Source organism: Zeus faber, assembly GCF_960531495.2.
Source record: "Zeus faber genome assembly, chromosome: 14".
In the NCBI taxonomy this organism is placed as follows: Eukaryota; Metazoa; Chordata; class Actinopteri; order Zeiformes; family Zeidae; genus Zeus; species Zeus faber.
In genome coordinates, this window is record NC_137200.1 from 4,910,126 (window position 1) to 4,932,541 (window position 22,416).

General features: G+C 42.1%; 1 protein-coding gene across 2 annotated transcripts in view; it reads left to right on the forward strand.

Moving 5' to 3' along the window:
* The window catches only part of gabrb2b (gamma-aminobutyric acid type A receptor subunit beta2b), a gene marked incomplete at both ends in the record, with an annotated part of 66,342 nt that overhangs the window by 22,619 nt on the left and 21,307 nt on the right, over positions 1-22,416 (forward strand). For both annotated transcript variants that reach the window (XM_080014137.1, XM_080014138.1), the window contains 2 exons: positions 8,589-8,809; positions 18,892-18,974. In XM_080014137.1, the coding sequence (XP_079870263.1) occupies positions 8,589-8,809; positions 18,892-18,974 (304 nt within the window). The remainder of the gene's footprint in view (positions 1-8,588; positions 8,810-18,891; positions 18,975-22,416) is intronic.

Below are 22,416 nucleotides of genomic sequence, written 5' to 3' on the forward strand. Positions count from 1 at the left end.
ATATGCTATATGAATGAAGTAAGTGTGTGTGAGACAGGGGTCAGCAAAGACATGAATAAGTGCTTTGTTGACTGTGGGCCATATGACATGGGAAGGTCTGTTAATGCAAACATCCCCTCATAAAATGTGGCCTGGACTAGCGTCGGGAGGTTTGTTATTGTAACTGACGTCAAAGACTGCAGACAACTGGGTTCTTTGTACTACTGACAGTGTAGGAGGAAGGAAGGGATTCTTATTGAGAATAAACAGACGTACATTCTGAACCAACAGAAAGAGGTTAAAAGGAGGAGTCCATGAGCGGCTCGGGAGTTCTTTGCCAAACCAACTCAGATTCTGTTGTCACTTCTTGCAAGTGATAATAAAGTCTTATATCTTCAGACCTCGACTCTCATGAACTTCTCTTCTTCAGTTTAATTGTTAGATGCAGTTTTTTTCCACTACACAGTTGATTTTCTTTGAGTGAAGATCACGATTGGTATACACTTGAAATTCATTTGTATTCATGTTTTGCTGCTTGTGCTCTCCATTCTAAAGATCTCCACTGCATGGCATTACACCAGGCCACTGCCCTCCCCTGAAGTGGTTATCCTTAAGCCATATTGAAAAGTACCAAAATGATGATGATGCCCCTAAAGCAAAAAAACAAGTTGTATTTTCTCACTCGCCACTCCATTGTGGCACCGTTGGGATAACTGTGAGTGCAAAAACACATCTTTGAGAATTCCCATAACAAAATCTGACTATCATTTAATGTTCATCTTCCTTTTCCGATTCCCTCGATTGTACTGAACCACAGCGACACCGCCACTTAGCAGCTGTACTTTTGGAAGTGATTTAATGTTTTAAATTTTTTTTTGAAGGTGGATGAGGTGGGGGGTTAACTCTTAATCTTGTAGATGTCAGCATCTCGAGCTAAGTAAACTACAAACAACAACAATACGACATAAAAGGTTTAAGTCAAACACAGCACTTTGGAGTTTAGAGCAGTCCCCTTGTCCTGAATATACCCAGTCAATATTCCAAGCCTCCAGCTCCCAAGGTGCAGAGGGATGTCAGATCTGTAGCCGACAGGCATAGTCAAAAATGCATGATCAGCCCCTCTGCTAGGAAGTGGATGTGCCAATCATGACCGAAAAAAGATCCCTGAGACAGCAAGTTTATTTAACTTTGTTTTTAATGGATGGATTGTTCTGCTTTTCATCTGCTGGCACAACGGTTTCAGCGTGTCCCAGATTCCCAAGTACCATCAGGAGATTTCCCAGTAAATAATCAACCGCCATAAACAAAGGGTTAACGTTATTGTTGAAAATGGGCTGCGTGTGCATGTGGGTATGCATGTGTATCACAATGCTTTCAACCCAGATTTTGGGGACATTCTAAAAGGCTTAAAGCAGCAGAACAAGGTAAAAACACCTTTAATACTGATCAAAATCTTTGAAATTGTACCTGGTTGTTGGGCACCATTGGTACTCCCATTGATGTAAAGAAAAATGAGAAAAAAAAAAGAAAATATAACTGTAATAGATTTTTTTATTAATTAATTCAGACTGAATTAAAAATGCTCAGCTTAATGTGCCTAATAACCCACGCAACGGGGTTGCCAGGTCTGTGTGACAAAACCAGCGTAATGGCCAATCAAAACAAGTGGAAAGCCAGCCAGGGGGGGCGACACACTCACGGAAAACATGTTCTAATTGTGTATGGTTTCGTTCCATACCATTCCAAACTTAATCACCAGCCCCATTTTTATTATTTTTAGTTTTATTTATACATATAAACCATATTAACCAACCAAAATAGGTCCACCCAACTCAGAGACAACAAATTCAAAACACGGCAACACTTCAAAAATAGACCAATGGGTGGGAAAGCCACGGACCCGGCAACACTGCCACGCACTAAAACATTTGAAATATATAACTCAAATTGGAGGTTAAATGACTTAGATATGAGACAAAGTTCGAGGAGTATAATAAATTGGAAAATATATATATTTTTGGATATTTGAATTAAGTTGCATCCTGCAAAAGTTTTCCATTATGGCAATTTACCATATTTTTGGACCGTCTTTAAGATTTTTAATTCACTTTTGCAGTAGAGCATCAACACATGTGACCTGAATTAATAATAAATCTGGACTTTGTAAAAAAATTTCAATATTTCATATATTATTATTATATGATATATTATTATTAATATTTTAAGTTTTCATACCCTCAGAATGTTCACCTTAGTACCGTCTCAACTCGAATTTTTACAGCTAAGCTGTGTGCGTTGAAATGACACAACATGAGTGTGGTGTGGGGGTGGTGTGGTTTAAGCAGCCCCACCTGTCTTGGGTCTAGGTGATTTGCCCCGGGATCAGGGTTGCTCTACGCCTGTTGCTCGCCAGAGAAATCAATGAGCAACAGGTACAAGACCCATCTCAACCATACACAGGAGAGGAGCCCTTCTCATGACACGCTTTCCACCTGCTCCGGGATTGTTCCATCTTGCCCACTCTCTTCAACAAAACTGGCACAGTTCAACCCCATCTGCCTGTGTCGAGGGGCCCTGAAAACACCACTCGGGTGGTGTGTGGCAGGCGGAACTGCCACAATGAGAAGTTATAAAGAGGAGTTTGCCGTGCTGGTTGTCGGCTGACAAATTGAAAAAAATTGGCAAAATGTTACTATCTATTTCAGATTTAATGTTTACATTATCTACGTATTTTCTTTGAGGGGTGCTGCCGAATATACAGTATATACATGCCCAGGGTAGCATAAATACACATGCTTACATAAGAACTCCTAAAGCTGAAAACTGTGCATCCCAAGTTACAAACATCCACTCCCTGTCAGGGTAGACAGCAAAAATAATAATAAATATAGCTTCAGGCAGCAATACACAGGGTCCAGTTTCGTCATGTTAGGTATGTATTACAGGTTTCCGAGGTTCTGTAAATCAACACAAAGGAAAGGGACGGTTCCTCCAAATGTTCTTAGAACGTTGTGCGGTGAGAAAACGCCAACTGTGATCAAGGTTTTGTGAAACGCAGCATGAGTTTCAGTTTTCAGAGTTTCCTTTAAACGCAGCACCGGCTCAGGTTCTCTGTCTACGCGTAGCAAACGCTATGCAGTCCACATGGCGCAAGTCGCTGGATGTGAATTAATTTTATTGTCCAAACGCTCGCAATTCATCATTTATTCATCCAGTTATAAAGAGGTGGAAAATGCAGTCCGACAGGCAAGAACAGCATTAGCCCCAGGGCCAAATGGAGTTTCATACAATGTGTATAAGAACGCACCAGATGTCCTAAGGTTTCTCTGGAGGCTCATGAGAACAGCATGGCAGAGGAGAAGTATACCCAAAGTGTGGCGTAGAGCAGGAGGTGATCCCAAAGGAGAAGGAGGCAGTGAACATCAGCCAATTTCAACCAATCTCCCTGCTAAACGTAGAGGGGAAAGTCTTCTTCAGTGTCATTGCTCAGGATGTCCGAATACCTGCGAATGAATAAGTACATCGATACATCTGTACAGAAAACAGGAATATCAAGTTTCTTTGGGTGCTTAGAACATTCCAGCATGATCTGGCACCAGATCCAATGGGCAAAGGTAGAGAAAAGGGACCCTCACGTAGTGTTTCTAGACCTCGCCAATGCCTTTGGGTCAGTGCCCCACAAACTCCTGTAGGCTACCTTCAGTTTCTTCCATATCCCAGACGCCATCACGGCCCTTATTAAGTCCTATTTCCAGTATCTGCAGTTCTGCTTTACCACCTCTGAGTTTACCACCTCCTGTCAATGCCTGGAAGTTGGCATCATGGCGGGATGCACCATCTCACCCCTGGCCTTCACAATGGCAATGGAGGTCATTATCCGAGCCTCAAGATGGGTGGTGGGCGGACAACGGTTTAACTCGGACCTGTGCCTCCCTCTTCTTAGAGCTTACATGGATGACATTACTACTCTGACCACCACTGCCCCATGCACGAGGAGACTGCTCTGAGCAGTGGAGGAGGCAGCAACAGCTCTCAGACATGCGGACATCGTGGGACATGTTCAGCAAGGAAGAGGTGGCCTTGGGTTAACAACTAACCGCCCAGCTTGGAACAGAGCCACAGCTCCAGAACGGAGGAAGATGGTGGTAGAGGAAGTACGCCACCAGGAGGAAGCTGCAAGGTTGGCCAAAGCGGTCTCCCTTGCTAAACAGGGACAGTGGACACGGTAGGACAGTGGACACGGTGGGACAGTGTGGAGAGGAGGAAGATCAGCTGGAAGGACTTGTGGAGTATGGAAGCGAGGCCGCTTAGCTTTATCATCAGAGCTACGTATGACGTCCTTCCAACACCAGTTAATCTTCATCAGTGGTTGGGTGAAGAACCTGGATGTGCTCTCTGCTCCAGGCCAGCCTCCCTCAAGCACATACTCACAGGGTATAAAGTCAGCCTCACCCAGGGACGTTACACCTGGCGTCACAACCAAGTCCTAAAGAGCCTTGCCTCCACCCTGGAAAACAAACAAGCTGCCACCAACTCCGTACCACCATCAGCATCCAACCACCTGCAAACAACAACCATCTAGGAGCCGCCCCACACCACTGGAACAAGGCCAGCTTTGCTTAGCCTGCGACTGGAAGATGCTGATTGATGTTGGCCGGCAACTTGTATTTCCTCCAGAGATTGCAACCACCACCCTAAAGCCTGACATGTTACTCTGGTCCCCTTCTCTCAGGAAGGTCTTCATCATCGAGTTTACCGTACCCTGGGAGGAGTCAGTGGACGAGACTTATGAGCGAAAAACATCTACGCTATGCCAAGTTAGCTGCTGAAGCACAACATCGCGGCTGGAACACTGAAGTCGGTCCTGTGGAAGTGGGGTGCAGGGTTCGTGGCAACGTCTACCACCAGATTGCTCAAAGACCTGGAAATCAGAGGCCATCAAAGCTGTGTCAGAGGCAGCAGAGAGAAGCAGCCAATGGCTTTGGATGAAGAGGCTTTGGATGAACCCCTGTGGGGCCCCGAAGCAGCGAAGGATGCCAGTAGTCACTGTTGAGCCCTCCAGAGGCGTCGTGGGCTCATCAACGAAATGTTAAGGAAGGAGGGTGCCCACTTGAAAACCCCTCTGTGTCGACCTTCCATCCTCAATATACTCTCTTGGCTAGTGCTTGCACATAAACGATATTTACATCTTGTCCTGTGTTTTTGAAATCAGCACCAAACAATCCACATCAATACACAGAATTTATCCGTAGAATCCATTAACAGTAGAATTCTAAATTCTGGTGTCGGCACCAATAATAAACGCAACAATGCAAATGTGAATATACAACCTGTAGTCTGGTGTAGAGGTCTTCCTTGGTCGACCAGCACCTGACCACCAGAACCCAACCTGGGACACTCACCTAGTTGGGGTTCACATTTTATTATCACGTCAGACATGCATTATTTGGTTGGTTCTGTAACATCTACGGCAAAAACAGGTCTGGGTTAGCCTCGGAACCAGGTGGATCTGCGAGCTCATGTTTAATTTGCTCTGTAGAATATGTCTGGCCATCCTCCCATTCAAACAGATTTCCACCCGACCTTGCCAGGGTCGGGGCCAATCACAACCGTTTATCTAATATTGGCGGGTTTGATAGGATGACGATGCAGAGGAAAGCCGTTGATGCACCTTACCAAGATGGCTGCCACTGATGTGGTCATAACAGTATGAAACAGACTGGCCAGTATATTTTCTCTAAAAATCTTTTGTTGATAAGAAAGATTTGTTTGCCATACTTCTGACAGGATTTGGTAAAAGTTTAATTCACCAATTCAGTCACTCAGTGCTACGTTACACGTTTCGTTGCTCTGATTGGTTGTACAGTAGGTCTATCCAATTGCGTCCAGAGACATTATGGTCTGTGACAGATGGTAAGGCCCCTTGGAAATCGAAAATGAACTGAGAGACTGAGAATAAGCATACGCATTTAGTCTGGCAATGCCAGGCTAGGTCCGGGTATTCATTTATTATTGTTGATTATTATGATTGATTCTAATCGGACCTCACGACAAATGTCCTGGGTCCAATGTTCGGGTCAGAATTTTGGGACCCGTGAAGACCTCTAGTCTCGTGTCGCCGCATCGATAATAACCACAACAATGTAGTACCCACAGCAGCTGGTCCTTCTTGGTGTTCCCCTTGGTGGAAAAACTTCTGCCCCTTCGTTTGGTGAAGATTTACAATGTCTCCATCACTACGAAGCACTAGAACTTTTGTTCAAATTGAAGCCTTGCAGAGTTTAGAAGAAGCTAAATGCTGCCATCTTATAAGCGAGTGCTCAAAGTTTTATATTGAGTTGACGTGATGATGTGATGATGGTTTGTGGACAAGCTTTGTTCAATCCATAAAGCGCATACGTAAGAAATTATACATAGTCTCCCTTCGAAATGTATACTTACACAGGAAGGCAGTGTAAACCTCCGTGCCTTTCCACATAGACGTCGAACACACTGTGCATGCGCCCTGTCACACAACTGCCAGTCAAACTGTGGGACACGCCCAGCGCTCCACTGTGCTGCACTCTGTTCCAGACAGCGCTCCAAATTCAAGCAGTAACCTCTGCTTTTATATATATATATATATATATATATATATATATATATATATATATATATACTTTTATGGAAAAAGTAAAAAGTTCACGCTACAGTGATATTATATCATGAAAGTAGGGTATTTAAGTAGAAGCATGCAATGGTGATTTCCTCATCTCAAACAATTTATTGAAACAAAAGCCAACAACAGTGGTGGGTTTACCACAACAAAAAATGTCAACGTCTCAATAACTTGTCATGTGGCCTTGAGCATCAATTACAGCTTGACAACGACGTCTCATGCTGTTCACAAGTCGACTTATTGTCTGCTGAGGCCTGGCCCCCCACTCTTCTTGAAGAGCGGCCCTCAGGTCATTGAGGTTCTGGGGTACAGAGTTACAAGCCTCTACACGGCGACTCAGCTGATCCCATAGGTTTTCTATGGGATTCAGGTCTGGAGAAAGTGCAGGCCACTCCATTTGAGGTACCCCAGTCTCCTGCAGCCGTTCCCTAATGATGCCACCTCCATGAGCTGGAGCATTGCCGTCCATGAAGATGAAATTAGACCTGTGTTGTTCATGCAGGGGCACAATGACTGGATTAATTATGTCATTCAGGTAGTATGGACTTGTCACTGTACCATTCACCAAGTGTAAGGCAGTTCTGTATTGTCTAGACACACCTGCCCACACTGTAACACCACCACCACCAAAGGCTCGTCTGGTGACAACAGTGGCTGATGCATAGCGCTCTCCTTGACGTCTCCAACATCGTTGGCGGCATCATTACTGCCGCCAACAGAGAACAGCACTGAGGCCACTGGTCCCTCGTCCAGTGTAAATGCTCCTTGGCCCATGCAAGACGATGATGGCTGTGCCTGGTGGGTGGTCAGGTACCCTTGCAGGTCGTCTAGCAGGCAGACCACGCTCATGTAAACGGTTTTGAATTGAATGAATGAATGAATGATCTGACGTGACACTTGGGTGCCTCTCACCTCCCTTACATGTGCCTGGAGTTGAGTGGCATTCATCATCCGGTTCCATGGGGCACTGTTCACAATAAAGCGGTCACCAGTGTGGGATGTGGCCAAAGGACGTCCACTTCTATGCCTTTCTGTGACTCTTCCAGTCTCTCTGTATCTCTGTTGCAACCTGCTGTTGCTACTCTGTGACACTCTAAGCTCAGTGACCACTTCCCTCTGAGAAGATCCTGTTTGAAGCCTTGCAATGGCGAGGTCCTGTTGATCAATTGTTAGGTGTCGTCTTGGTCTCATGATGTCAAAATGTGAACAGCATGATGAAGAGAATTGTTTAGATACCAATTCTAATTGAACCAGGAAATGTATTGGTCGATTCATGGATCAAACACCTGTTGTGAATTTTGCCGTTCAGCTCCTTGTTAGAGAACAGCAAGTTGTGCAAAAAGTACTGAAACATTGAACAGTTGGACATGTGCATTCAAAAGTTTAGAGAAGGTCAAATTAAATTCACCTGTAAAGGTTATAGTACATTATAGGTTCATCCTGAAATTTCACCCGAAAGCTGAATATCCCTAACTTTTTGTGAGTAGTGTATATACTTAAAAAATGACACACTTGAAAAAAACCCTTTCTTTGTCTTCTCCTGCCCGCAGCTAGGGGATGCTGCGGCGCCCTCAGCACCCCACTTCCTGCGGCCTGATCTTCTTTGACCAGAGCACACAGTCATTCAGAAGACTCATTACGTCTTTCTCTTTTGCCTTCATCTCTGTCTTACATACACACACACACACACACACACACACACACACACTTTAGGCTTTACACTATGCTTCATGTTTACGTGAGCTAAAGGAATTCCCATCGCTCTAGTCTTTGGCCTGAACATCCAGTGCTCCGTGCGCTTTAAGTGGATGTCATCCAACATTAAAGACTTGTCTTGTCCGACCTAAAAGCTTACAGCGGAAAAACCTCAGTCTAACTATGTAAGGTACCTGATTCTCTCTCTCTCTCTCTCTCCCTCCCTCCCTCCCTCTCTCTTTCTCTCTGTCTACAGGATTACACGTTGACTATGTACTTCCAGCAGGCCTGGCGAGACAAGCGGCTCTCCTACTCTGAGATCCCCCTCAATCTGACCTTAGATAACCGGGTGGCCGACCAGCTCTGGGTGCCAGACACCTACTTCCTCAACGACAAGAAGTCCTTTGTCCACGGCGTCACGGTGAAGAACAGAATGATCCGATTGCATCCGGACGGCACCGTGCTGTACGGTCTCAGGTTAGAGACCATTTCTCAAAATGATCTATGAAAAAAAGATGCTATCATTTGCATGAGGCAATAAACTGAAATATCCAAACTGATACATCTCAATGATAGATTATTCTCAAAACATCTGTAATATTACCTGAAATACAAAATACAATCTGGTGACGCAAATCTCAAGTATTATCTGCTTTACTTTTTATAATGGAACACCCAGTGGTGTAGTGCAGTGTATACGCAGGTATACAGAGTATACCTACTTCTTTTTCAGGCATTGGGCATACCCACCTTTAAATCCCTTATTATGCGCATCATTCAGTCGTGTCCTCCAATATCCAAATCATGGAGGCAGTCCGAATGCCCACCAAAGAGATGATCTTCACATAAACAGTGGCTAATTATATAGTTGTCTTACCCTCTAGTCTGTGGGTCAATGTTGATCGATTGCTCTTCTGTGGCGAATGTTAATCCCATAATAATCCTTACCCCCTGAAGTCAAGTAGCAGAAGTTAAGCGACAGTTTTCAAATAATACTGGCCCATTTCTGGGTGAACTAAATATGCAGTTCCTGTTCATAACAGAGGGCGTTTATGCTTTGCTGGACAGGACGATGAAGAAAATGTACTTTTTGGCAAAAATTAAGAGTTTACCCACTTCCCCAGGCACCACTTCACCCTGGACACACCTTACCATCTACTGTCACTCAATATATTTTTATTTGGAATAGAAAAAAGTATCCACTTAAAGTGACTTCACATGCTACTGTAGTTCACAAACCCAACGGCTCTTTGACAGGAGATTGTCCCTCGCAAGAGAAACCCTGACGCCACTATTTAATTTAAAAAAATGCATGTTGTTAAGTGCACAGGTTCAAAATTTATCTTGTGGGATGACTGACGTGGCCATCCATCTTAGTCATGCGCCGAGCAGAGCTGCCGTTGCAGAACAGATGATCCTCACCCTCATACCTTTTTTTTGTCCCTAGGGTTCTCAGTATGATGGATTCGCTTTTCTGATAGCAGCAAATGTTGACGCTCGTTGTCTGTTGGAAAAACCCTGAGCGCGACGGTAGCTTTACAAACCAGTTCGAAAGTCGCTCTTCCCGTCTGTGCTTTTGGCCATTACAACATGCATCTATAAGGAGAACTGTGACACACAGTACGCTGTCACAGTTTCCTTGCCCTGGCCAAAACTTTGCAAACCTAGTTGTATTTACAACCTATGGTAAATTCTTCGTACTATCCCTCAGAGCTTCAACCCCCGAAAGCGAAACTTGATGACACGAGTGTTTCTTACAATAAAAACCCCATTGATGGTTCGTCTGTTCATTATGCAAATGTCCCTCTGATGTCCTAACAATAAAATATTATTGAAAACCATAACTGCGTAATGGCCGTAAGGGGTAGTTTATTGGTGCTGCTTTAGGGGGGGAACAAAAATTAAACACAGGTAGAATGAGAAAGGAAGAGAATGTGAAAGAGAGAAGGGAGGGAGTAAGGAAAAAGTGTGGCGGCATAATAACTAGTAAAGGTTTGGAGTGTCATTTTTCTTACTCCCGCCCTCTCAATTTCAGTTTTATTTATTTATTTGTGTACAACCTTGTTGTAGGTGGCTATTGAGCACAAACAAGCTTGGATTTTGCCCTTTGTGTAAATGGGGAAGACGTGCTGTTGTAGTGAAGCGACGGAAGGGAAGCAGGTCCAGGAGAAGCAGGAATCTCTGTGTTGAGAGCGACAGGAACGAGGGGAAGATGAGGAAACAACAGTATGGATAGGGTTAGAGAAACTGATGTGGGCCTATCGTGCCCTCAGCTAAACCCCCACCCGGACATAAACAGACACACGCATACACGCATACACACACACACACACACACACACACACACACACACACACACACACACACACACACACACACACACACACACACACACACACACACACACACACACACACACACACTTTCCCCCACCTACTATCTAATCTAAAATTCTCAGCTATCAATCGCCCACTTAATTTTCTCACTTTTTGTGTTTTCCACATCAAAAAAACAGCAAAGGTACTCAGGTTGTCAACAGCTAGTTTTTGCGAAAGTTACAGTGCAATGTTTCGTATGGTTAGGGTTTATACAGTAACAACTACTTTTTGAGCGAGTCGAGGACTTCTCTGTTGAACACAAGCATGTTAATTGGGCCCTCAGGCCTTGAACCTTGAATCATGTATTATGGAAAAGCAAGAGGAACAGCTCAAATATGCTCAAAGTGGCCAATTATGCCTGAGAATTCATAATGTTGCAAAGTGATTCTCTTTACTCTCATAGGTTTTTTAATGTTTTTTTATACTGTAAAGTAAAGTAAAGTAACTTTAAGAGCTGTAAAACATGTGTTTGTTGTGCTCTTAATGTTATTTCTTGTGACATTCAATGTAGTTCATTTCTGCATAACTACATTATTTGGGAACAAGCTTTTCCCCGGACATATCCAGAAACTTAAGGCTTGCATCAGTGCTTTAATACACCAATTTGACTCTTCTGTACTTTGCTTCTGACAAAATTTTTCAATCAGGAGAGACTAGATGAAATAAAATTAAGATGTAATAAACAATAATCAATGGTTGTCATCAGGACTCGATCGAATGATACAACAGAATTGGATTGAACAAAGCCTTAGGATAAATCTCCACCCTGGAGAGCTCCTAGTTGGTCGGTGATACAGGTGGAGATTGTACCTGATACTGGTGGAGATGGAGGGCACACAAGACTGCATCTCAAATGACCAATAACAGGGAAGCCAGCACCAGGACAAGTACTTGTAGGCAGTCACATGGCAGGCTCTGATTGTCTGAGTGAAGTAACTGCAAGAATCTCCAAAAATTAGCGACAATGATGAAGCACCATCCTCCTGACTGAACTTCTGCTGAAGTTCCTTCATTATCAGAAGATCAAAGTGTCCGCTTCTGGATTTAGAGCTGTTAGGTTGATATGAATGATGACTTCAAATGTGATGGTGGATACTGGAAAAGACTTGGCAAATAGACATAAAATATATTACATTTACATTTATTAGAATTATTACATACAATTCTGAAGACCAGATTGCGCTAAAATCGAGTTCTCACAGTCAGAATCAGTCCCATGTGAGGGCGTTGATTTCAAACGGATGATGAACAGTAGTAATCCAACTGTCAAACCCAATAGTAGGAATGAATGGCAAAGCCGTTATCTTTTGGAATGAGGCCTTGACTGTTTCCCAGACATAGGAAAAAGTTGTGACACAGTGTCAGTTCAATATGAGTACAATTTTACTCTGGATAAACTGGGATTACGTTCAAACTGGGAGAAGAAATCCCTCACCCTTGACACCCAATATTGTGTCAGTAGGGTAACCAGATATTGCAGGCCCCAAATTAGAATATGACTTCTTATGCATGTGAATGTAAGGACACTCGTACAAAGACAGATCCTGTGCATCAAATGTAGGATATATAATATACTTTTCTATCTCAAATTGTCCTACTAGTCGCAATAGTACAAACATAGTATGTAGTACCTAGCATGCCAATAGGGATGTAGGGTAGGGTTTCTGCAGCATTTCAAAATGTATAAAAGCCACATAAATCGTTCCCCTACTACTGTAATACCTGAATGTATGATAACATAGACAATGGTGAGCCACATTGATACATGAAAGAGGATAACATGACGTCTCGCTATGATAACAGGTCATTACATTACTGTGTAGCTACAAGAAAAGAATATGCAAAATAATACAGTGAGAAATTCTTATAATGTCACTTATCAACTCAGTTGACATTTACATTTTTTGGGTCAATGGCCCACATCTTGCGAAGAGGTCGTTAACAGTGGAAGTTGTTCATTTTGTGATTGCTTCTGTCGTGAATAAATTTAATATTTATGTTTTTTCGTTCCTGTTTTCAAAGCCATACTTAACATTTACATATATATTCCATATAATGTGAAAATTATATAATATTACATATCATTTTACTCTTTCTTTGCTGTTTATTTAGTTTGTTTCTATATTCTGTTTGGATAGCAACTAGTTTTAAAGGCTATTCTAACTATAACATATTATAATAACAAATGCTTGAGTGTGAGTCCAATCTAATGTAGCTATGCAAATAAAACTACCAAGAAAATCCTTTCATTGAAGCCCGATATTGAAACTTAATTGGATGCACTACGTTCAAAGATACCGCTACCAAGTCCCGCCAGACACAGAGGGCGCACAAACACATGATGAATATTTACAAATACAAACTCATTTATTTGCCATTGAACAGCCAATTCATCCTGAGGATTTAGTATCATGGCTAAAAGGCAAACAACCCCAACCTTGTACCTGTGCCATGCCTGTTTAAATATGTTAAATATAAAAAAAATATATATATATTTTTTTTGCTATGTACAGTATTGTGTCTCATTTACACATTTATTTTTAAATTCTTCACTTTAAAGGCATTCTTTCAGCTGTGACCAAACAACAGCTAAAAGCATGGATTGCCTTATGGTTACAAATTGAATGTTTGATAAACACCGAGATTTTAAGGCAAGACAAGAATGTCTATACAATCAGAACAGAAATAGGAGCCAAACATTTTCTTTTTTATTAAAAAAAAAAGAACTGTAAAGGACTGTTACATTCGTCACTGAGGATTACACAGCAAGGCATTGTGAGCTGTCAGCAAAGAAGGGTCTAGAAACTATTTTCAGCACATAGAAAGCAAGATCAAATGGCATAATATAATATGCAGAGTCAATTGCATATGTCATTGGTTAAATGTGAATCAGCCTTACATGCTCTAGATCCGGGATGGGTGTGCCAACTCTTCTTGGCACTCAAAGGATGCAGCGTCTTAGGCTTCTCTGATGTTTTCATTTCCGACTTTACGTGAAAAGCTGCTGGCTTGGGATTGTTGTATATACACGTAAATACCCTCATCTTGTCAGACTTCAGTAAAAGGAAGGGAAATTCTACTACATAGTAACACTAAACTTATTAAACAGATTAAGGCATAACTGTCCAAGTCTCTCTTTGTGGTTGGCCAACTTGATCTTGACAAAGAAGTAGATTGGATAAATATAGATAGATACCTTACTGTGCATGAGAAGCATAGGTTTGCATTGAAATTACATATACGTCCAGCCCTGCTGAATTAGGAAGAACTACAAATACCATGAATGTTCGCCATCCTGTGAAATGCAGTACGTTATGGTTTGATCCACAGTGTACAGTAGACAAGCATCATAAATTGTCCATTAGTCCCCTGGCTGAATTCATATCAATTATAAGCTCTCAAGGCCACTTTGCCTAATACTAAAAGCAAATAAGGAAATGTTTCTGGGGTCACCTTAGGTGATCCAACATGTAGCTTAAGATGCTTTTCCACCAAGGTAGTAAAATTACTAAATGAGTAACCATTTATGCCCAGAACCTTCTTAAGCATGAACCTCAGGAGCCCCTAAAAGAAAATCATGGTTGCTTTACCACCGTTTCTAGGAAGAGGTGATAAAGGTGGAGATTTTGCAAAAGTGGGTGAGTTGATGCCAAATGTGCAAAGGCTGGGTTTGATACGTCATTTTGGCACACGGTGGGTGTTAAATCAGCTGATTTTAAAATGCCGTTTGACGGTTCTTGCATAGCTTACGGTTTGACCTATTAGTGTCGCCCGGAAAAGTTACACCTCATTGGCGAGGGGATGTTTGGGACCAGGAACTATTCAAGTGGAACCAATTTTAGGACTGTGTTCTTCCCTTGGGAAAAGTATTATGGAGAACAAAGTTCCTGAAATGGTTCCAAGGTAGAAAAGCTTTAGTTAGCTGGCTCAGTGTTTTACAGCAGTAACCAAGAACTATACTAGATCCGTATGAGCAACCTTTTGGCACATGAATTGATTGTAGGGACACGAAAAACTATACAGTATCAGTATGATTTATTCAAACACAAGAAAACCCACAGAACCACGGATAACTGACTCAAATACAAACACTGTGGAAGATCTACATTAAAAAACATCCAAAACAAACGCAAATACACAGACAGACAAAACAGACAGAACAGACAGTGCACTTTTACCTTCTTTAAGCTCAGTCGTTTAAGACTGTGCCGCGGGTGCTTACTCTGAGGTTCTGCTCCATTGACTTCATCTCGACACAGAGATCACAAAGTTGCCAGCAACTAACTGCCAATTTGCTCGTTGATTAAACACTTGGAAGTCAGAGAGCCACATCACCTGCAGCAAATACATCAAGAGAAATAAACAGTGACAAAGACAAGGGACACAAGGGAGAGTGGAGTGCATCCATCTAAAGCTCTTATGCTGAAAGAACCTGTGCCGTCTCATCCGGGGGAAAGACCCCTGGCTGCAGCAAGCTCACGTCGGGTTCTTCCTTTTGCAACCTGTGTTGCTTTTAACGTTCTTCTGGTGGAGGATCTCCTCCCATTGTCATCGCACATGTGTACTTTTCTTCTGCGTTTTTTTTTTAATCTCCCACCCCTCATCTGTTCTCTGCTACCATATGCTACCATCATTTCTCCTATTTCCTCGTGGGGTCTCTTAGGTTCATATTGATATTTGATTAGAATTTATCTCCACATGTAGCTTCACATTTCAAGGACCATTCATAAGCTCTTTCATATTGGGTTAAACCAACCAATATTTGCCCAAGCAAAAACCTTTGAAAAAATAAACCAATAAACAAGCAGTAAATACTAAATGGATCCAAACTGAAGCTTGCTTAACTGTGATGATGTCTTCATGAACAGATATATCAACTCATCCGCCCTGGTATAAGCTGTATAAACATGTTCATGCTACAGCACATACATACGAATGGATGGAATCAAGGATGTACACTCAGCTATGGGACCATGACAGGAAAAATGTAACTTTTAGAGTTGTTGCAAGTTGCAAGTTCTGGAAAACGATGATTTTAAGTTACGTTGTAGGTTTACACACTTATGTAATAGCCTAGCCCCAATTCAAGCCTCTCTCAGCCCAACTTCACAGATATATGCTTTCTGCATTGTTGCCCGTTGTCAATTTAAGCATCTTCAAATGGTGTTTGACTGAAAGCTTGTGTATGGAATATAAAACAAATCACCTCAATTAAAATAGAAGGAAATAATAACACAAGTTAAAACCAAATAATAAAAGCATATCTGAGGATGAGGATGAGGATTTTGCCGTGGGCTTTGGTCATGACGTGCTTATATGTTGGAATCGAAATCAGCTTGAGGGAAGTTAAACCGGTGAGGCCATTGCCAGCTGTTTGGGTCATTTTCCCTTTGGGGTCAAGCACTTATACTTGTCTATACAATCACCCTTAAGGCTGTTCTGGATGATGTGGAGATAATAATTAGGACGTATTGATTTTATTTCCTTTTTCTTGACACGCTACACAGTCAGGTGTTGAGACCGGTTTGAGAGAGGAAGCTGGCTTCATTTCAGCCTTTGCCAAGATAATAAAATTTGTCATTTAAAGCACCTCCTTAGGGAAAGTGTCTTGAATGATAACTCGGACCCTTTCTTAATGAACACAGCAGTGATGAGTAACTATAAAGATGTTAATATAGAACTTATTACATATAGTAAATTGATAATCATTCCATTGAAGTCCATGCGTTGTAAAAAAAAAAAGAAAGAACAAAAAGATCCTTATAAAATGTGTGGTACAATGTTAATTGTTGGCCATGGTTATCGATAAAATAAAGAAATTACCTTCACATCTTAAATGAACATAAGAGTACATTACTGGTTAATTCATGTTAAAAGCAGCTTGAATGCTCATTTCAATTTTGTGAAAACCAATCAATGGCAGAAAGTCAAAACAGGCAGAAAAGTAACTTAGAATTGTTTTATTTTTATATTGTTATATTTTATTTATGTGGTCCCTTTCACGTGTGTCGTTGTGCAAGCGAATCATGGAGCGCTGCTTTCGTGTCAACAGTATCACGGCGATCTCATTTGTTCGGCCCCTGGGGTTTACTTCCATGATTCACCTTTCAGGTAGTGGCCAACAGAAAACCCAGTAGGATTATCCAAACAACAATGCTGGAACTGGGGCAAAGATTCGTTTTGGCCCCATTAATCCCTGGCGATCCCGCCAACCTTTCCGCCACGCGTATGCATTATCATCCATCTTGCAAAGCTTGTTTAGTGGAGTCGCAGGCACACGGGTTCACAGGTTTATGATTCTTAGAGAGAGGTGGATATGAACGTGTTTTAAGTGCCAACATTGGGAGCGTAATAATTGAATCTTGTTTGAGGATAAATTGATTTCAGTGTAGGTTTTTCTGATTCTTTTAAGCCTCGAGTCACCTTTAAAAGGAATGCTTTTGTGGTTGGGTTCATCATGTATTCTATCTGTAGTACATGAAATGGTTCTGGAAATTGGGAAGATATTATTTACAGTAGACGTGTTTTACAGCCATTACATGATGATTCAGCTGATGTGCTATCGACTTCCACATTTTGCCATTAACTTTATCTATATTCAGTGACATAGTAGCGGGGTCACTCTTAAAACATGGCTATAAAAAGCAGAGGCCATTAAGCAGCCGTATGTGTCCTTGCCTCGAGGATGTCGTTGTCTGATGAGCTTGAAGCTGAGCTGCTCTAGGTGATTATGATTGGGAACTCTTATGCCACTTGGACCTCCAGCCGTCCTAATTATGAGGTAAATATAGGCCTGAAACCTCCCTAGTCATTAATGGGGGAACGACTTGGCTGCTGGATAACTTGACCCTTGTCGTGTAATCTTGTCAGCCTTGCTGGTGTTGCTACAGTAATATACACTGCATAAAATCTTAAAACATAAAAAAAGAGGAAAAAGGCAGATGTTCAAGATAACCTCTTATTTTATTTGATACATTCTGTTCCTAAAAAACAAACAAAAAGCATCAACAGCACAATAAAACTAAAACCTACATAAAAATCAAATAATAAAGGGAATTTACTCCAAAAGAAAGTGTCAACATTGTATTGTTGTGGTGTGGGGGTGGTGTGGTTTGAGCAGCCACACCGGTCTTGGGTCTAGGTAATTGTGCCGGGATCAGTATGGCTGTACGCCTGTTGCTCATTAGAGTAATCAACAAGGTAAAACCCCCATCCCCACACACACGCAGGAGAGGAGCCCTTTTCACGACATGTTGTCCATCTGCTCCGGGCTTGTTCCACCTAGCCCACTCTCCACAATAAACTGGTGTGTTTTCTACTCCATCGCCTGTGTCTCTGTGCTGGAGGGCCCTGAAAACGCCACTCTGGTGGTGTGTAGCAGGTGAAACTGCTCCAGTTGTATTCAAATATATTTTCTTATTTCTTGTATGTTTTCTTTATTTCTTTTTGACTTTCTCTCATTTGTTGTGTGTTCAGCTCAGTATGTACAGTTTCACTGTTTGCAGCATGTGTCCATATGGATTTAACATTGTCAACAACCATTCGAAATAAATCAATACAAATGACATAAAACACATATTGTGACTGCTTCAGCCTAGCTATTGCAATAGTATCAAATATCTCTAATGTCCGTATGTCCTGAACAGCCTCTTATTTTTGATGCCCAGATAATCCTGTAGACATGAAAATACATGCCTATAGGAACTGACGATTCCATTAAAGTGGTAATCCGTGAGATTATTTTGCCCAAAAATATCCAATATTTTATCTTTTTTTTTTTATCTGGCACTTCATAAGAATTGTCCATTCAATGTATTGGCATTATGCATGTGATCCTCTATATGCTGTTTCCATTACTGGTGGCAACGTCCGCCTTTCCCAGGAAAAAACCTAAAGATCGGGTATGTGCAAGAAGTGAAAGGCAGATGGTGAATCTGATTAATCCGCGTAGCTAGTTGTGGTCGGTAAACTGTCAATATGGATGAACATTCACAAAGAAACACCCTAGAGTGGAGATGAGGGTAAACCAGTGTGTTAGGGGGAAAAAAACCAAAAAACATTGCAGTCTCAACTGGAATTCTGGGACTTGTAGTCGTAGTAGTAGTAGTAGTACTAACCCACCCAACACTTCCCCTTCAATGTCTGAAGTGGAGGCCTAAACCACCCTCTCTGTCTTTATAGAATCACAACCACTGCTGCCTGCATGATGGACCTCAGAAGATATCCACTGGATGAACAAAACTGCACCCTGGAAATAGAGAGTTGTGAGTATTTGAAAACTTTATTTTTTCACTTGATGCAAATACATGAGTGGTCGATGTCGGGGTTTTTTTTTTTGTTTGTTTGTTTTTTTCCAGAACAACCTTGCATTGCCAAAACCCCAATGGTAATTTTTGACCAATTTGTGTTGCTACAGGGAATACATTCTGATTGTAATGTGTTGGTGTGTTCCATCCTCATGCACTGTGATCAGTCAGTAAACAAGTGATTTTGGGATGCTGATAACTGTCTCAGCGTCAGCTGATATTGCTTTTCGTGTTGCTGTCTTTCCTCGAGTTGTATTGATTTACTTCAGAGTGAGATGCAGTGCTGGCTTTGCAATCCCATCCACTGTCAGGTAAGTCAAAGTGATTATCTTCAAGATTCACTTGTTTCATATTTGATCCAGTGCATTCGCCCAGGAGGAGGTGAGTACTGGGGGTGGAGCCAAATCCGAATACAGTATTCGGCAAAGCACAAATAGTGTTTTTTTACGTATATTTATTTTGTACAATTATGAAATAATTGATTTGTGTTCGGAAAAAAACAAAAAAAAACTGTGAGCGTGGTGGGTATGTTTTGCTCTCCCTGCTTGTGCTGACGTACCTGGTGGGGCTGGTGTCCCCATGGCAAGATCACTCTCCTTCCATTTGGCAATCCACTGTCCTGAACCGAGGTGGAACGCGACAGTCCCATAGTTCTGGTTAAAATGTTTTTTTCATACAAGTAGCAACTAATGAAAACAAATTGATCTAAAATAAAAACGCTGGAAAACCGGCACGAGAACCGCAGCAGCGCACACAAGCGCAGCGCTGACTTCGGTTTTTCATTTTCCATACAACTAAAAAACTAAGGGGCCTAAGAGGGGAAGTGAAATTTGATCACAAGTTGTTACTCGAGACGCATGTGGAGACGCATTCTAATGCCAGGTGATCAGAGGTTCTTAGAGCTGTCCAATTGTGATCGGATAACCCAGAACGCATGTTAATGCCAGGTGTAAACAGGGCCAGAGTCTCCGCTGATAACCCTGCCCCCTACCGATGAGAACCGCAGAGACTCTACGCAGGTACCGCAGACAGAATCTCCACTGATAGCCACGCCCCCGAACCGTGTGATGGAATATCAGCGCTTTTCTCACTTACGTCGTCAGTCACCGGGTGAGCCCGCTCCCTTTTGGGTAGGCCCTCCCCTGGGCAAGACAGGCACATGGCCTGTCTGCACCGGTGAGGGCAGAGGAAAGTTAGGAGGAGTTTATGTAAAACATCTCTCGCTTCTCCCTATAGTACCCTGAGTAGTGTAGAGGTAGTGGTGCTCACTACCACTATGGCTGTCGAGGGTTATTATACATGTTTATTGCTGTGTTTATGAAAACCATAAACCAATATTATATGTAAGTGTTCATAATTATTATAATAGTTTATTGAAGAACACTAATATTGAAATTTTGCTGCCTCAACAAATACAGATACAAATACAAATTCTGGACTCTGCACATCCCTAGTGGGTACACTGACCCAATACTGTATACTGTGTACTGGGTATACTGTCTGTATAATGTATACTGTGTATACTGTCTGTGTACTGTGTACTGGGCATACTGTTTGTGTACTGGGTACTAGGTATACTGTCTGTATGCTGTGTACTGGGTATACTGTCTGTATACTGGGTACTAGGTATACTGTCTATACTGGGTACTGCGTATACTGTCTGTGTACTTCGTACTGGGTATACTGTCTATATACTGGGCACTGGGTATACTGTCTGTATACTGGGCACTGGGTATACTGTCTGTATACTGGGTACTAGGTAAACTGTCTATACTGGGTACTGGGTATACTGTCTGTGTACTGTGTGCTGGGTATACTGTCTGTATACTGGGCACTGGGTATACTGTCTGTAGAATGGGCACTGGGTATACTGCCTGTATACTGGGCACTGGGTATACTGCCTGTATACTGGGCACTGGGTATACTGTCTGTATAATGGGTACTGGGTGTACTGTTTGTATACTGGGTACTGGGTATTCTGTCTGTATACTGGGTACTAGGTATACTGTCTATACTGGGTACTGGGTATACTGTCTGTGTACTGTGTACTGGGTATACTGTCTGTATACTGGGCACTGGGTATACTGTCTGTATAATGGGTACTGGGTGTACTGTTTGTATACTGGGTACTGGGTATACTGTCTGTATACTGGGTACTGGGTATACTTTCTGTATACTGGGTACTAGATATACTGTCTGTGTACTGTGTACTGGGTGTACTGTCTGTATACTGGGCTCTGGGTATACTGTCTGTATAAGGGTACTGTAATAAGCTTCACAGGTTCTGTAGATACTGTAGCTTATCTAATATTGACGAGACGGCGTGTATCCTTTTAGGAGCTTTATTCACAACAACTCAAGCACAGGAGGTCAGGTTATCCTGTGGCACATTGAATGCGTGTGGGTCACCTATTGTGTTCCCCATTAGCTGCACAATAGTTCCACCTCCATCTCTCCACAGGTACTGGGTATACTCTCTGTATACTGGGTACTGGGTATACTCTCTGTATACTGGGTACTGGGTATACTGTCTGTATACTGGGTACTGGGTATACTGTCTGTATACAGGGTACTGGGTGTACTGTTTGTATACTGGGTACTGGGTGTACTGTTTGTATACTGGGTACTGGGTATACTGTCATGTTCTGCATATTCAAATCGGTATTCGGCCGAGAGGAGAGATTCTTTGAAGTGTATCTTTTAATTTTTACTTTTCTTTTCTTTTTTGTTTAATCAATGAAACATTTCCACTTTTTTTAATTAGCAGCACATGACCCTTTCCACTACTCTGAAATAATATAATATAATATAATATAATATAATATAATATAATATAATATACAACAAATTATTAGGAATGAATATACATTGCAGTTGCACACAACTGATTGGCGTGAGTGCTTGCATTTTTAGCCTTGTTCTACGGAATTGATATGGACAACATCACCTTTCCAACGCTGCGTGCATTGTAGGAGCGGAGCTGGGGTAGCAGTGTGAACATGAAGCATGGCGCTGGAAATACATTATGTTTGCGCTCTCTTAATGAGGCTGACCTTCATGCTGACATGATCATACACTTGTTTGCCCGTATACAGGCCATTGTGTCTCTTTCCGAGGGGGGGAACTGAACAAAAATACCTTAATCAAACCTAATTGGAGACCTGGTGTACTTCTGCTGTAATGGCATGGAGCTTGTTACCGCAAATGTTACCTCATGTTACCTGACTTGTTTGAACAGAGCTCAGTGGAAGATGGCCGCCCGGGGAGGAACGCGGGAGTGAGCATGGTTCGATGCACGGCGAGGCAGCACCCCACATGCTCATCCTTTTCTTTTAATTTGGCGACGGGGATTATTTTGGTTGTTGTTGTTGTTTTGTTGTTGTTGTTGTGGTTGTTGTTG